Genomic DNA, 17,692 nt, shown 5'->3' on the forward strand with positions numbered 1-17,692 from the left:
CAAGAGCAGTAATTGGCACTAAACATAAAATGTTCTGTTTGTAAAGAAAACGACGTGTGCAGAAAGGAATGAGTTTCAAGCTTTAAAAGGTTTTGGTCTATTATTAAGAGGAAACATTTAACAGGATAGTTAAACTTTAAACTAAAAATATTTTCCCATTGCCTTTATTAAAAATATCTCTTTTGACAGTAAATGAGAAAAAGATACCTATAGTCTGGCTGTAGTTGCCATGCCAACAACTTAAACTTATGAAACACACAACAGTACTCCTTGACAGCATTGTTAGCTTATAAACAACTACACCAAATCAGTGGGATATAGACTATTCTGCTTTACCTAGAATCTTATGTTTTTGTTTGCTCTTAATACATGATCAAACTACAGCACACAACAAGTAATAAAATCATACTCTGCCTTATGTATTGAATCAATTTTTGTGAATTTGATTTGAATAGCTGAATATATTTTAAAGTCAGGTTCTTTCTTAGGAAATGTGACTGCCTCTGATTTTTGCTAATGTTTGTGAAAACAGACAGATAAATTATTTGTCTGTGCTATTGCAGGGGTTATGCATTTTCTTGCGGAATTATGGAAACCAGAGATGGCAATGACCTACCAGTATCAAGTCATGCAGCCATTTCTTTTGCCAGTGCAAAAATATTCCCCAAACTACATGGAGTGTTGTTGTCTAGTCTAGTTTTAAAACTTTGAAGTGATGTAGATTCCATTGTTTCCCTTGGGAGTCCAGTTTGTTCCATTGCCAGGAAGCTTTCCTGATATTCAGCCTCAGTTTTTCCATGTTTAATTTCAGACTATTAATATGAGAATCTCATACTGAATAACTGTTTTTTTTTTTTTTTATTTTCAGTGATATGAAAGTCTTTGTAGATGTTGTCAGTCTAGTCATATGTGAACCAATCCATACTTATTTTTAACTTTTAATTTTTAATTGACTCTTTCAAGTTCCTGACAAATACTTTGAATAGTTTCTGCTTTCTATAGCAGTAACTTGGCTGTAGTAAAACTTAATTCCAGTTTTTCTTTTCTCAAAGTCATGAGATGTAAAGCCCTCTTTCATTTCTAAGTTGTAGTTGATGGTGAATTATAGGAACTTTTCAGTGATGCCCTAGCATGGCTATTTGGTCTCATTAAGTATATCTCAGCATTGTGTTCTTTTATCTCTCTTTGAAATAGATATGAAATATGTTCTCTTATCTTTTCTTCCAATGTTATGAGAATGTTCTTTCAATGTTATGTTTTTTTTCATAATGTTATTTTCTGTGCATTTGCAATAACTTTTAAACCTTTGTTCTGACATGACTTAGACTGAGTTTCAGTAATGTTTTGCCATTGCTAAGTTTTTGTTTAAAAAAACCAAACAAACCCACAAATATTTCCAGGTATTCTAGCATTCAGATCTTTCTGGTAATCCAGTTACATAAGTTCTACTCATGCTTCATCAACAAGTCAATTGAGATTACTTGGTTCAGTCCCTATATAACCCAAAAAAGCTTCATGGTTCATAGTTCAGTACTTCTGCAGTTAATAGTAGGCTGTTCTCTTAAAGTATGTTCTGAATTACTGGAAAGCTGCAAATTCAAATGACTGATTGATAGCTGCCTTCGTCACAATTTTTTCTTTTGTTCATGGTATTTTGTGTGTTGGTTTTGTTTTTGTTTGTTTGTTTGTTTGTTTTTTTTTACTAATTCTTTCTAGACTGACATACTGGGATGATTTGGGTTTTGTATATTTGTATCCTGGCAGATTCATATTAGTTAACTAATATAGCACTTTACCTTTAAAAGACACACATGGATTCACCAGGGGAAATAATGTTTGAAAATCTGATAGCCTTCTGTAGTATCACACCTGGCTAGGTAGATGAAGGGAACATGTCTACTTTGACTTTGGTAAGGCTTTCACCACTGTTTCCCATAATATTCTTATAGGTGTTAGAAAGTGTAAGAAGAATGAGTGGGTAGTGAAGTGAATTGAGAACTGGCTCACTGGCAGAGCTCACAGTGTTGTGGTCAGTGACAGATTCTAGCTGGTCTCCTGTAGCTAGTGGTGCACTACTGACCCCTGTCAGTGGTCAGTACTGGCTTAAGATCTTCATTGATGACCTGGATTAAGGGATAGAGTGCACCCTCAGCGAGTCTGATGATGATACAAAACGGGAAGGAGTGACTAGAAGACTGTTAAATTGCCATTTAACTAGACCTGGACAGGATGGTAAGTTGGGTGGAGTGGAGCATTATGAGGTTCAGTAAAGACAAGCGTGGAATCCTCCTGGAGAGGATAACTGCACAGGTCAGCACAGGTTAGAGTTTGACCTGCTGGGAAGGAGCCCTGCACAGAAGAGCCTGGGTGTTCTGGTGAACAACAGGTTGGTCACGAGTCAGCAGCTGTGGCACCTGAATATTTATAGGGACCGTAAGCTGTACACTTATGGGGACCAAGAGGTGGATGTGTAAACAGTGAGGTGGTGGATGGTGCATTTCAGCAGTGGCAACAGTAACTCTGAACAGTTGGGTCCTCTAGTACCGATTTTCTTTAGCACAGCATGCAGACTTTTTTTCATTGATGGTGAACATGCATAGTTAATGGTGATGACTGTTGAAAAATAGTGTTTTGTGGATGGGAATTTGCTCTATAAAATGATGTTACTTTTTGTATCATAGTTCTATATGGAAATAAATAGAAGGCATTGCTTTCAGAGCATCTTAAAAAAGTAAGCTTTCTAGTAGAAATCCGGTTTGCATAATGATTAAATTGGTTTTATATTCTTCCTAAGGAAATTTTATTTAAAAAACACGCACACACACACACACACACACAAAAAAAAAAAACCACAAAAAAAAACCCCCCAAAAAAAACCAAAATAAAAACCAACAAATCAAAACTTTCTTAAATATAGTATGCTGTAGTCAATTCTTTAAATAATGCCTTTTGAAGGCATGTATGTGGATTGCTCCAGAACCAATGCCTCCTATTTATTTCCATGGAAATTAAAACAGATACAAAGAGCACAATAACTTGAGCTATTTCTCAGCTACAAAGCACTATGGTTCAGAGTAGTCACCGCTGGCAGCCTATTCACATGAATAAACTGATTGAAACCCTCTTCCTTTTGTGTTGTGGGAGTTGTGCATGGCTGTTCAGAACATAGATTGTCTTTCATATTGTTCTTTGCTATTGCTGAAACACACTACCTAACATCTCACTGTGTTCACATCCACTGTTTGGTCTCCATAAACTTTCAGCTAGTATTGATAAATGTCAATAGGTGCCATTTTTTCCCCAAGAAGGATTTCAGTGACACACCTTTGTTTCATATGCACTTCCATGTCAGATGGTGCTTTGTCTGGCTGCCCCCTCTGCTGCCATCTGTCCCATGGCAACAAAATATAATGGAATATTGGTGGGAGGCTTTATCTTCTAATGCTGTACCACCAACAGCTGAGAGAAGTAAAGCATAGCACTGTGTTGAGAAATCCTCACTATTTCTTTTGTAGTAATAAAAAGTTTTTTTTAAAAGCCCATAACAATTAAGTAAATTCCATTGTACCACAAAGCATAAATCACTGAAATTTAAACACTGAAGTTTTTGAAATGAAGCTTATGAAACCTTGTTGTGAAAAAGACTGAAGAATTTTAAATAGTTCATAATCTGCATGTAGTTCCCCTGATCGAATTCAGAATAATATATAGCATAAGAATAGAGTTGCAGCATGAGATTTGAATGATCAGAAAGGGATGTAAATTGTGATATACCATTATTTTTTAATCTTTTTTTTTTAATTGAGTGGCTCTCAAAATCAATGCCTTAATATGTCAAGCTGTTAATTTCATTTGGAGATATAGTGAAAGATAAAATGTCATGGCAAGTAAAAAAGATTTTCTGCAAAGATCTCGCAGCATGCCCCCAGATTTGTGTGTCTGGGTTGCAGCCATGTGCTTTGTAGTCTGTGACCTATAGGTCCTCTGTTCCTCTGCTCCTACCTACCAGGGACCTGCAGGAAGTAAACCCAGAAATCCATTTTTTTTAATCTCTGCTTGAAAACTGTGGAGGAAAGTGAATTGGAAAAGAATTGATGATATTGACCAAAAGCAGCTCTAGAAGTTTGTGCAATCTGAGCAAGGAAAGCTCAGATGATATCTGCTCTGACACTCAAATCTGTTAAGTTTATAAATGAAAGCAGCCTGTTGACCTCAGAGGGCTGGTAATGACTTTGGAGCTGCACACGTGGTTTAAATAGTCTACTGATTGAAGGACAAATTCTTTCTTTTGCTGATAACTGATTTGATTTACACATCAGAAACAACATTTATGAATTCAAGTTGTACATTTGGCAATCAGACATTAGAACTTTTCAATGAAGCAATACAGACTTCTGGCATAATAGGCCATAAAACATGTTTAACATCTGTGTGTACTGAATGAGAGGAAATAAAGCCAGGGAGATCTGCTTATATGTGTTTCAGCTGCTCCTCCTAAGGCACATGGTGACTTCTAAGTTTGAGAAGCTATTTCTTCCACTAGTGGCATTAATGGACCTTTACCAGTGGCTGGAGTTTCTTTCAAGTGCATGGCAGAAGATGACTTTGGATAATCAGTTATCATAGCAGTTCTTAAATGATGTGAGAAATACCATATCTGAGGTACAAAAACTTTTCAAGTTTGTGTGGAATCTGATACATATTTCAATTCAATTCTGTGGACTTCATTTAAAGATGGGGAAAAGGTTTGGTTGTAAAAAAACAAAAACAAAAAGTGGGAGACATTCCAAAAGAAAATGTTGCTAAATAATTAGTTTCTTCATCAGTACCATTGACTGGAGTTTCTATTGTTGGCATGTAAGCACTAAAATCAAAGTACACATATTAAATGATATGTTTTGAGGACGCTTTTGGTTCATAGTAAATAAGTAATAGAAGTGTAAATATTGGACACGGGAAACACCATCCGTTAGTTTGCTGATGTAGAACTGTTTGTGTCCTCTTGAGCAGCAAACAGGGTCTTCCTGTCCTAGAAGTTTTGCTGTAACACATGGCCTTGGTCCCAGTGGCTTTCAAAGCAATTTTATTTCTGCATAGCCTCTTATATTATGAAAGTAAATGTTGGCACTGATGCATGTCAGAATATCTCAAAAGTAACCCAAAACATGGCAAACTCCTTAAGTACCTGGTGAATAAAAAGGAGTAACTGTGCTCTAGTATTACTATTTACTAAGGAGCAGTAGAACTGGTGACAGGAATTCAATCATTATATAATGGAAATTTAGAAAAGGAAGTTGAAGAACAATAGGTTATCTATCATTTAATGATACTGAAATATTTACCTTTAAACTAAATAAGGTTATTATTTTTATGTACCTTGGAGAAAAATGAAACATGAAGCATTATTACTCCAGAATGTAAACCAATTATGAAATTATTTACAGATGAAAAATCTTGTTAGTCTTGCTTATTTTTCTAATGGGAAAAAAGATCATTTTGATATCATAGAGTAGCACTGAGTTACACAGCTAAATATCACTTTAAAACAAAGACAGTCTCTACTCTAGGCCTGTGTGTGTGACTATATTCAAATAACCACAGCTTTTATGGGTGTGATTTGAATTTAATAATATCAGAATTATCATTAGCTCCAGAAATTTGTTAACAACTGAAGTGTCACCTCATAAGGATTTTGAATATGATGCAACTGAAAAGTGATACTTTTTGTCAGGCTGATTATGGCTTCTGGCATTCTAGGATCATCTGTCTTTAAAAATTAGGAAAGAATATAAGGGTAATTTTCACACAGTGGAAGACTGACTTCATGAATTTGTAACAGATAGGCTTACCTATTTTGTTTTTTAGTACTGTAAAATACTGGATGTTTGTATATTAGAGTTTCTGATAGGATTATGGCACTTCATAGCTTTCAAATTAATTTGTGAGGAGCAATCTTTTTTTTTTTGTTAATCGTTACTTTTGTAATCTCTTCAGCAAGTAAGTTACTTACTTGCAAATATAATGGATAGATTGTATTGCAACAGTTCTGCTATGTTCTGGTAAGTTTCCTTTTGCCTATGTATGAATAGAAAATTGACTGATCTTGTGGCTAAATGTGCTTTTTAGAAGGACATTGGACATAATGAGGTCCCATCCAACCTGTAATTTTCAGTCCTATACACTTAAAGAGAGCTGAGAATCACTAGTAAAGGCTCTGTAACATACCAGAAGGTACAAAAAACCCTTCTCTGCTTACTGCTGAGTTAGCAGGAAAATAACTTCTTAATGTTTGTTGCAAAACATGCCATTCAATATACGGGAAGTGTGTGTAATTGATGTGACCTTGCAATTAATGTCAGCAACTCTGTTCAGGTCTCTAATAGTTAAGTATAAAACCAAGAAGAATTAAGCTTTATAACCACCATTCTGTTATGAAGCTTCATCTGAGTCTTGATGGTGCTGTCACTTGGGTGCACCAGCTACAATGGCAGCAAATTGGTATCATAGTAGCTTAGTGCTGGTGTCTTGTGGTAAAGTAAGTAGGAAAAAACCTTTTTTTACTTATAAGATCTATCCTTCCATTTCTGCTCAACCTTACAGTTTCTGAAAATGTCAGAACTGTGAAGATTTAAAACAGCCAACTATCTTTTAGAGGACTGTGAGAAGGAACAGCTATGTTGAAAAAAGAAAAAAGACAGTCCTCTGAGGCATGGGTTCTGAAAGTTCACTGGGTTTTGCACTATATTTCTGTGTGTTTCAGAGACATATAACAGGGTAGCTAAAAGTTTGCAGGTTTATATAATCTTGCAACTGTATCTGAAAGGCTGCAGCTACTCTGAATGCAACCAGTCATATCCAAGTAAATGAAATATGTCTGGCACAGTCAACCCCTCTAAAACTATTTATTTATTTATTTTTAAGCTGGAGTGTTAAGTCCAGCAAACTGAGAGAACTCTTCTGATTATGGCAGAAAGGTGACTTTAAAACTGGAATGCAAACACCAGTAATGGAATCTGTAGAAAGCATTTTGATCTTTATGTAAAAAGTAGGCCTGAATAGGCAGGTGGTTTCCAGGAATCAATCACTGCAATTTCTTCAGAATGCAGTTTTGGGTGGCATACCATGCAGGAGGAACACATGGCACAAAGTGGCAAAGAATAAGCCTATGAGCCAAGATAATTGTGTGTTATTTCCCACGACCCCTGGCACCTAGCTTCTCATGTTCCTCAGTACCCCTATTTGTAGAACAGAGATAAAAATTTGATGTGTAATTCTCAACTTGTTTATAGACTGCCACAATATCCTTGGACAGAAAGTGCTATGAAAATTTATTCCACCAAATAAAACCTCATACTGTAAGTCTTTTCCACTTGGTATCTTAACATTTTAGCACAGCCAAAATACAAATTATACAAATTCGCAACATTGATAAACAGAAGTAGTAAGTTAATAAATCAATTAAGTACTTTGTTACAATGATAGAAATCTATGGATAGAACTCCATACAGTCATTTGCTTGTTTAGTTTCCAATCAAGATGCTCTATGATTCAAGCTCTTTTAATAGAATTGTTTTTGGAAAATTTCCAATTGAAAAGAGGAAAATAGATTAGGAAAGCTTAGATTACCTACTGGCTGTAGCTATGCAACACAGAAACTCTTAAACATGTATTTATTACAGAATGTGAAGAGCCCCTCATTACTACATATATATGGAATACTTTCTTCTTCTCAAGACTGAATATACAATGCAAGTAAGTATGTGAAGATGATATTCTGAGATGTTAGGAAAACCCCTTTCTCTAAGTGTGAATTAACCAAAATTGGTAGGGCAGCGAAATTTTTTAGTAAAAATTTTAATTGGGTTGGGTCCAAATGGAAGCAGCTATTTAGATTTTATTGACAAGAGAGCAACTGTTTGCTAAGGTCATTTTGGGTGATGGCAGAGCAGAGTAATATGCAGGCTATAAATGAAGATCAGTTATTTCTATTTGATCGTATTCATCAAAGAACTCATGACAAATTGACTGTAGATTTCTTCTGAAAGTATTTCTTTAATAGATAGATCTCTGTTTTTATGAGAAATTTCTCCAAATTATTGTGTTGGTTTTTTTTTTCCCTCAAAACATGTTTTATGTGTGAGCATGTGGTGATGGTGATTTAAGTGATTTAAGCTTTTGCACTTTTGCTTTTGGAAAATTAGAAAATAAGGTTTGACAATCTCCATAAAATTTTAGACTGTTCTTCAAGTGCTAAACAACTTAAATCTCTATATTTTCATCAAAATAAATGTTTCTGTTTATTCACTGCATTCCACTTTACCATAAATGATTTTGAAAGGTAAAACCAAGCTGATAATTTGCTTATGTCTTTCTATTTGAAAATCATTGAGTCAGATTCTGCTTTAATGAACAAGCTGTCCATGCTGGAAATGTCAAAAGTTGTAGGATTAGGTTTTATTTTGACTTTTCAGCCTAGGACAGAATTTTTAACAATTGACATCTGGACATAATGTATCTCCTGACTTAAAAGAAAACAAAGCAAGTTATATAAATATTATGTGATGTGAATATGAGAAGGAGGAACTTTTCTCATACACGGGATGTCTTTTCTTGGTTAGTACAAGATATGGTCAGTAGTTTTTTATTGTTTTTTTTTTTTTTCCCCTCTTAATCTCACTGTCATTTTAACTTATGATAAAACACTTCTAGCTGGTGAATTTGCAGGGCATGATTGTCGCTGACCTTGAAGGGGATTCCTCTGTTGGGAATCTGAGTCGTCAGCACTTCCAGGCATTTGCAATTGACCTGTGCTCATGTATGCTGAGTTCAGCTGTTTTCTAAACAACTCAACAGACTTGATCACAGTAAATGAATAAATGCACCTCTTACCAAAAATAATATAAGAAGTAGCAGTGCACTTCACTATTACGCTGCACTGTTAATTAAACAATGGCAGTTACTCCTGTGTCAGACAATAGCTGGATAAGACTGTGATCTTTTCAATTTTTCCATATAAAATAGTCAGGAATGGCGAGGGAGCAGAAACCTTCCATGCAATTTTACCTCTGTTATACTTCGCTGCTGTTTTTTTTTTTTTTTTTATTTTATTTTTTTTTCCTCTCCTTCTTTTTCTTCTATTTTGACGCCTGATAATTATGACTACAATTTGGTAATGCTGGTAGCAACAAAAGCATGTGCAAAACTGTAACAAAATAAACATGTAAGACTTGCGGCTATGCCCTGATAGAGAAGTGGAACTGTTTGAACTTGTCTGGGTCTTTTTCAGCACAGAGACCTCTGAAGTATATCATACAACTGAAGGTTTGGTTTTACAGCTGACAAATGACTTTATAACCTCTAGAAAGGCATTCAGATATTTCTATGGAAAATGTTCCTTAGATGTCACTGAGGGGATAAGCAGCCTTTTATGTAATTACTTCGTGTAATTGGTGCTAAGGGAGAATCATAAGTGAAGGTTTCTCTCCTAACCTTCAGTTCTGCTCTTCATTTCAGCTGACATTCTGTGAGATACAGTTCATATGGTGCACAGAGAGAAAACATAGTTCTGTGTCGTTTCCTATGTTTATACAAAACAAGCAGCCTTGCTCAAAATCAGTTTGACTATAGGAAATAATAGCCAAATTTAGATAAAGCCATTTGCTTGGAATAACTTTGGAATCTCTTAAAATTAGTATTATAGGGCACTTGGGTTTCTGGGAAGGTTTTATTTTGGTCTCTAGTGACGTGATATGGTATGCTGTGTAATTCTGTAGCAAAATAGCTGGCACTGTTTGAAAAGTACAGTTTAGTAGTATTTTCCATTGTTCACAAACAAGGCCTTCTGATTCAACACACAGTACTTCTTTCCTTTGGAAAACTGTAAATACTACAATTATAGAATTTCAGTAGTGCTAATTCAAGTCTTCTCAGAAGCATGGACTAAGCTTACTTCTGTCCCAACTTTAGGACACCACTGTTAAGGTCTCTACTGTTCCAAATGCTGTGCCTGAAGCTGGTGCTTTCCTGATGTCTTTAAGTGGAAAAGCAGTGTGAGAGGGCCAGTTGCCTCTTACAGGAGCTGATACAAGTCTCTGAATTGTTGCCAGGGCAGTATTTTCCTGCATGTGCCTTGATGGCTCCATAAAAAGTAAAAAGTCTGATTTTTGCAGAGTGGGTTATGTAGAGAGATAGAAGGATGTGTTTATTTATATTACTTTTATGAGTAACTATAAAGTTGTCTAAGACTTTTTAGCAGAGAGCTTCTATACAGCAATAGTAGTGCCATAGGTCAGAACCAAAGTCAAAGAACTGCTAGCAGCTGGAAGCTTGCTGCAGCAGTATAAGGTGGTTATTGAGCAGTGTTGAGTGAATAGTGGGAAAAGAACAGAACTGCCATCTTCTTTAATATGAATCTGGAGAAACAAATAATGTCCAAATGTGAACACATAAAGATACTGATTTAATTACTTGCATGCATTGCACAGGAGTTGTACGTGGCCCCAGCACATTCATTTTCTAGTTTGTAATGGATGAAGTGGCATTGTATTGACAAATGTTTTCTTTTAGAAAAGAAAAATATACCAGTAGTTTATGTAAAAGATTAGTGGGTGCAGTGACCATTAATCCATTCACACTTGTATGATTGCATTCATAAACTTGGATTGTATTTCCAGAACGTCATAAAACTAAACAAATCACAAGTAGTATTTATCACCCTTTTAGGGATGATATGTGTACTATGATCATGGCAAATATGAGACTGTTGACATATCTGTAAATTCTACAGACAGAAAGAGCCTGGAAAAGGGACGCTTCATCGGTTTAGTAAATTCCCCTTATTGGCTTATGGTGCATAAATTATATTTGATAATTTTGTTTAGGTGAGAGATTGAAGACCCTGAGAGCTAAGATATTTAACTCTTGTCAGCTAAACTCATTAAACTCTCCACAGCCTTTGTGAGAAGGGAAAATGCATAAGATGCAGACTTGGTAAATCCAGCCAGAACATTCTGGTCAGTGTCCATTTTGTCAGGAATTCAATTTCTTATTGTCAGCTACCAATTCCTCTTCTCTGATCATTACTTTTACATAAACATATATAAGCTACTTGTGAATTTTAAAAATCTCTGAAACTGTTCTTGGTTTGTGAATTAAAGTTTATCTCATGTATAGTCATAAAGCCTAGAAAATGGCAGAATATGGTAAACTATGTATATGTATTAAAGCTGAATAGAGTGTTGAGCTGTTCTCCAAGAAGCTGTCATTTTCACAAATGTATCTAAGATAAATGATGCTTTTAAGCACTTTCATCCTTTAGTTCCTTCATCATCCTCACACAAAACTATCTGAAAGGGATTTGGAGGTCAAATGTGCAGCCCCCAGGAGGAGGCCTGCATTGTGGTGTGTCGCTGCTGAAGCAGCATGTGAGCTGTGCTCCTTGGGGCAGGTTTGGTCTCACAGAACAGAACGAGGGGAGAAAAATCTCAGCCAGTCTCTTCCCAGGGAAGAACAGTGTGTGTCCTCAGCTCAGAGGGATGGGGAGTAGTGGAAGGAGATTAGTGCTGGGAGACAGTGTGGGGGGGGGAGAAGGGAGCTGCTTGCATTGGAGCACTTGTGTGTTCCCTGGGTAACTGAGTAGGCAGATCTAGTAACTAATAAACTGGATTATGAGCACAGAGCCCAAGCTTAGATGGCAGAGCACAGCTCATCTCAGAAGAGAAGATTTGCCAAATATTTTATCAAATAGGTTGGGGTTCCCATTTATCTTAAGGCCAGCACATTAACTGCTCAAGAGTGGAAACAGTTATAATCAAAGCTCCTTTAATACAGTGGTGTTGGTATAGAAAGGATTTTGTGTAACAATATATATTAGTTTCCTTTATGGGTCAGAAGGGAGTCTTGCTTGTCTGAGAAGTGAGTTAAAACCTGGACATGATAACAAATAGGGCCTACGTGGTTAACCAAGTATATAATTAATTGCAAGAGGTGAAAAATCATGCAAAACGGAGGGTAACTGTGTTTCTAACATCTCAGAACACTGCAGTATATATGCGCTTTTCCTGTCTCCGTCTCTCTGGCTTTTTTTTTTTTTTTTTTCCTGTTCTGCTCACAACACATGTACGAGATCAGCTTTTTATGTCATACTGCAGTAGCACCATCCCACACACTCTCTGTCTCTGAAGAAATGTAACCCTTCTCCTGTTTGTCTTCAAGTAGATTTCAGTAATTTCTGAACTGAATATCTTCTGTCTGAAGGAGCATCTATCTGCTTAACCTGTAAAGAAATGACAGCCTAGGCGGGAATCAGTCGCTCAGACACAGGCATCTAGTGCCATCTGAGGCACCCACAGGTGCCTGGGACACCACCCAGGGCTGGCAGATATGACACAGGACCTGCAGGACACCTGCGCTCTTCTGGAGCAGCAGCTGGGGACCAGGTGAGATACTCCAGGGCTTCTCAAAGGGCACTAAATGCCTGCATTTGGTAATGGGTTTAAGCCTCCTGTTTCTGGGCATAATGTATATATGATGTATAAGATGACTGATCAGAAATTAGGATCCTGGGTATTTTGTTTTGTTCTGAGGCCAACTTGTGCAATCCTTTAATTACATCCTCTCACTCTTGATGTTAATGGAACTGCTTATCCACCTAATTTTTAACTGTTGTGGGTAAAAGGTACATGACAAAGCTCTCCAGCTCTCCAGCCCGGCTATGCAGCAGCTGTTCTTGAAGGGAACTTTGATAAATGATAGAGCATGTAAATTTGTCTTGTTCACAATATCATATGAGAAAAGCCACACAACTTGCAGAGCTAATAACTAAAAATGAACATGTATATTTATGCAGAAGGCTTTGCACTTTAGAGCTTGTAAAATCTTCTGTCAGTTCTGATAGTGTGAAATTTGTGAAGGAAACAAAAGCCTGGACTATATAGCAGCTCTTTCTGAGACCAGATTTATGTTTTGTGTGCCAGAATAACATTAAGCAAATCCTCCTTTTCCTGCTAAAGAAGCTAGCTAGTTTGTAGCTCTCAAGAATTTTCTTTTTTAGTGATAAACATTACTTTGAAAACTTTTCCATGCACCTGGGTACTGACCAAAGACAACAAATAACGGAACAGGAAACCATAATTCAATTCTTTGCTGTATAGAAAGCTTTACAGATGACCTAAGCAGCTACATTATTTATATGCACTGGCTTTTTAGAGGTTGATGTGTTTTTTGGCTGATGGAAATGGAAAGGTTGTCTTGTGTATTCTGTGAACATGTAGCTGGTCTTTAATCCTCTCCATAGTTATTTGCCTTTATTCCTTTTCCTCCTGTTTCAGAGAGCAACAGGCATAAAGCATTCCCATCAGGATTCCTTTGTGTAAATGTTGCACACTGAACTAGCTGCATGGTTATAAATGCTGAGGTCTTAGAGCAAAATCAGTACAGCAAGGACTTTTCTCTTATGAATCATTTTTATTTTTTGTTTGAAATGGGTATTAGTGGCATTTGTGTTATGTTGTACTTTTATTATGAATGTTGCTTTTTTGTCTTTACCATATCTGATGTTGATTATACATTTTATTAATACTTTCAAAATTGTGATTAAACTATATTCTTAATAATTGGATAGTTGAATTTTTAACATGATATTAGAGCTGAAACTTGTGCCAAACCTTGAACCTGAGGACAGCACGACTTACTCCAAAGATTGGCTCCTTTCCTTTGACATAGTTACAAAAGCTACAGGCAGCAGAGCTGCTTTTGGCACTGTTTGTTTGGTCATGGGAGGAAGCCAGTTCTTCAGCACATCAGGTATATGTGGTTCCTTGGAAATGTTTCCTTTACAGTGGTGTGTGGAAATACATCTCTAAGAAAAGAGATGCAAAGAAAAATATACACTTACCATGGCAGCTGTGTTCCTTCATTTTTTGTTTTTTTGGCCTGAACAGGTCCTTGGATGTTTTCAGCTCCATGACCTCTCTCCAGCTGGCATTAATGGACAGCTATATGTACTGATAAGTGAAAGTTTGGTGAATTTTTTTGGTGTTAGACCAGTTATGATTTGGTTAAATAGAATGTATTCTCAGTTGATGAGTGTCTTTCTAGAGACAAAGAGCTGAATCTAAAATTTCCTGTCATTCTGTCAAAAGTGACTGAACAGAACAAAAACCTACATTGTGCTTTTAGGAAATTTAAAAGTTTTCTGCAAAGTAGGTAGGGTACACTTCAGTCTTCCAGAATCTTTACTTTTTAAAATCCATCCCATATGCCTGCTGTGAAGATTCGTCAACAACACATACATGTGTAGCATGTGATCAAAACCTTCTAACTATTGCAGTTCTGGCAAAAAAAGTTCAGTATGTGGAAACCCAAATCTGTTGAGGTGAGCAAAAAATTGATTAGATACTTTTGCACAAGATGCATTTCCTACTCTTCTAAAGAGTGACTGTTACAGTCCAATCTGCCTGGCTCTGCTGATTGAACTGGATCATGAGATTCAGTCTTGATTCCAGTGGATGTTTTTACTTTATTCTACTGGAAATTGGCTTATGTAATATAGTTACAATATATATATATGTGTGTGTGTGAATAGGTCATATGAAACAGTTTTAGTCTAAAATGAAGAATTTGGCACATTTTGCTAGAGTTGACAACACTTCCACGGCCATTTAAAATCATGCTGTTATTAACTCATTGGTTATAGGAGAAAATATATTTTAGTTAAAATGAACATGGATGGGAGCTTAATAGGTTCATTTATTTCCCTTGTGAATCTTTAGACTCTACTTTGCCACCTGCTCCCCTCTGAAAAAAAATACAGTCACTTTCCTTCTGTGAGTGCATGAACAAAGTATGGAATTGTAAATTAAGATGCTCATTTTCATAGCTGGAAATTCCTACTCTATCCTGGTGTCCTAGTCTGAGTGGTCATGAGCAAAAAGGAACATAAGATGTGGGAACTGGGACCAGACTGTTTGTTGCTGGACTGCTGAGAGTTCCTCTGATAAAAGAGATGTTCTGGAATTGGCCGATAAAAACTTACGTCAGCTAAGCAAAGGTCCTAATGTGCGTACTGATTTAGAGGAGCAGAACAGTCCTTATCAGATGGCCCAGAGGCTGGTGCATGAGAGTGAGCTGCTGAAGACATAAAGCTGTTCTGTCCTGTACCAGTGTGAACATGCAGAAAAAAAGCAGTGACTGCAAAATGCTTCCAGCATTCTGTATTTTACTTATGATAATGTTTTGACAAAATAGAGGCCTGCTTTTTGTATGAAAATGCTAATTATTCTAAACCAAAAGCACTTCTTACACTGTATCACTTTCAGTAACATTTTGCTTGAGAAAAAGGTCCATGCTTATAGCCTACTCGATAAACAAGAAAAAAAACTTATTCAGAAATAACTAATTGTGAAACACGTGAAAGTTCTGAGCAAGTTCTTGTGCTTTTGTTTACTATGTGAAGTGCTATGAATTCCTGTGGCATTAAGTACAAAAGTTAAATATTGAGATTATGTCCAATCTGAATTTGGAATAGAAAACGCAACCTTAGGAGAACCACTGTAACCGATTGACTTGCTGCACTTAGCACAAATTAAAGCATTCTCCTTTCAATTTTCAGAATGACTGCTAAATCTAGCAGCTACATAAAAACAGCCTACTTCTGTAGGAGGGCACTAGTAAATTATCTGGTAGATCACACAGTTATGCTGTCTGATCCAACAGCAGAGAAACTGCAGGGTTATATTTTCATTAGTAGAGGAAAGGCATTAGTAGAGGAAAGGCATGAAAATGAACCCATCTTACAACGGTGTTTATCTTCTTAATAATTATGAGCAGATAGTTAAATGCAATGACAGGTCCACTAAACAGTGTTTCTGTAGACACTGAATAGGATTTTCATTATGTATTTATCTTAGTTTCTTTTTAAATTCTCTGCAAGGTCTTTAAAACCTCTTAACTGAGTTTTATAGTGCTCCTATAATCCTACTTGTAAAGAAAAGTTTCCATGTTCATTCACTGATGTAGGTCTGCAAAATACTGTTTCAAGATTTTTCTGGTTAAAGAAGATTTATGAGACAATATGTTTTGGAAAAGTGCCACAGTTTTACAAATGTGGGATTGGGAAGTGCTGACAAGACTCAGAAAGGCAACTCAAAAACTGCATTATTCATCACAAGAAAACACTGGAGCAATTCTGCAGAAAAAATCACACCATGATTTCCAAGGCAGACCTAGGCCTTGGAAATTAAATTTAAATTAAATTAAATTTACAGTGTTATAAGGGATGCTACTGAAAAACTTTGCGATGGTCAAGGTAGTATTTATTCCAGCACCATCAAAGGAAGGACATTTTGGATTGCTTAAAAGACACCAAAATTTCATCATTTCTGACATAATTAAGTTCACTGCTAGTAGAAATGTGGTGAAGTTAAATGGTGTTCATTAATGGTTTTGAATATCAAGTAATTATTTTGTTTTCCTCTTGGAATATTTCAAGCCAGTTAAAAATCATTCTGCCATATACACAGCTGATAATTTGCAGCTCTAAAGAGGCTAGATCAGAAACCATTCTGAGCAAGTTGGATCCTCATATGCAGCAAGAGCAGCTGAGACTAAATGAATGACTGTTGTCAGTGAGTTGCAGTAGTCTGGGTGTGTTGGTGTGGATATAGCACAAGACAGTTTGGTACTTGCATGTTTGGGAAATACTAGCATGGCGAATCCTACTGCCCTATGTGGAAGAGCTAACAAGTCCCACCTGCTGACACCAAGATTACTTCACTCACTGTTGCTTTGGGTCTGCAGGGCACCAGCACAGCTCTAATTCCAACAGATTCCTTCTCAAATTCTTTGTGAGGTTTGGAAAGAAAAGTAGAAATACTGCAAGATTTACTATTTCAATCCAATATTACGTATAATGTTTTGCATTCATGGAACTGAAGTGTTTCTGGTGAGTCTTGTAAATGAATCGAGTGGAAAGACTAATGGAAAAGCAGGGGAAAATATATAGGCCTTATTGCTGTAATCTTTGTTCTCGTTTTTGTATGTTTTGGTGCAAAATTGATCAGAGTATTGATGTTTTAAATGAATCTGAATTGCTTTACTCAGCACCTTTCATAGGCTTTTGAAAGAAAAAGGTCTTTACACAGTGCAGCTAGGCTTGTGAGGTTAATGTGTGTTGAAAAAGAACTTCAGCCTGCATTTTCATCCTAAAAGTGACAGGACGGTTGAAACCACAGATGGTAAACCACAAGGGCAGCACTCTCAAATCGTCCTCAGAAAAATTATTCCCATTGTTTTATGTTGTCAGATTTTGGGGCTCACTTTGATTTATATTCAGATATAGATTTGCATGTATAAGTATTCTTCCTCTGGGAGGAATTAATTTCTCCTGCCACAAAAATAGAGATCCATGTCAGACAGCTAGATAGCACTAAAGGAGTCATGAAAGTTTAGTAAATTTTTATGTCACTTCTGTAATCATGTTTGTGGTTGAGGTGCCAATATTTCTCTCTTTTTTTTTTTTTTTTCCCGGTTAAATATATCAAATTCTAGCAAATTCTAGCAAAATAGCTCTGGCTGAGTAAACCTCTCCAATTCTATTATCACAAAATTATTATGTCTTCTGATTAATAATTTTCTGGAGTTGTTATTTAGCAAGGTAAGTTTTGAAAAGGTTGATTTCTTTGTACCATAGGAA

The 17,692-nt window shown here is 36.3% G+C and overlaps 1 protein-coding gene across 9 annotated transcripts in view; it reads left to right on the forward strand.

Moving 5' to 3' along the window:
- Positions 1 to 17,692, forward strand: part of PDE1A (phosphodiesterase 1A) — a 191,838-nt gene that overhangs the window by 112,921 nt on the left and 61,225 nt on the right. Inside the window, exon 1 of one of the 9 annotated variants that reach the window (XM_015868298.2) lies at positions 12,162 to 12,437. The exons of the other annotated variants lie outside the window; for them this stretch is intronic. Within the exon in view, the coding sequence (XP_015723784.1) occupies positions 12,382 to 12,437 (56 nt within the window). The 5' untranslated portion in view covers positions 12,162 to 12,381. Of the gene's footprint in view, positions 1 to 12,161; positions 12,438 to 17,692 lie in introns of those variants that run through there. 9 annotated transcript variants of the gene reach the window in all.

The sequence above is a fragment of the Coturnix japonica genome, chromosome 7 (genome assembly GCF_001577835.2).
Source record: "Coturnix japonica isolate 7356 chromosome 7, Coturnix japonica 2.1, whole genome shotgun sequence".
Classification (NCBI taxonomy): Eukaryota; Metazoa; Chordata; class Aves; order Galliformes; family Phasianidae; genus Coturnix; species Coturnix japonica.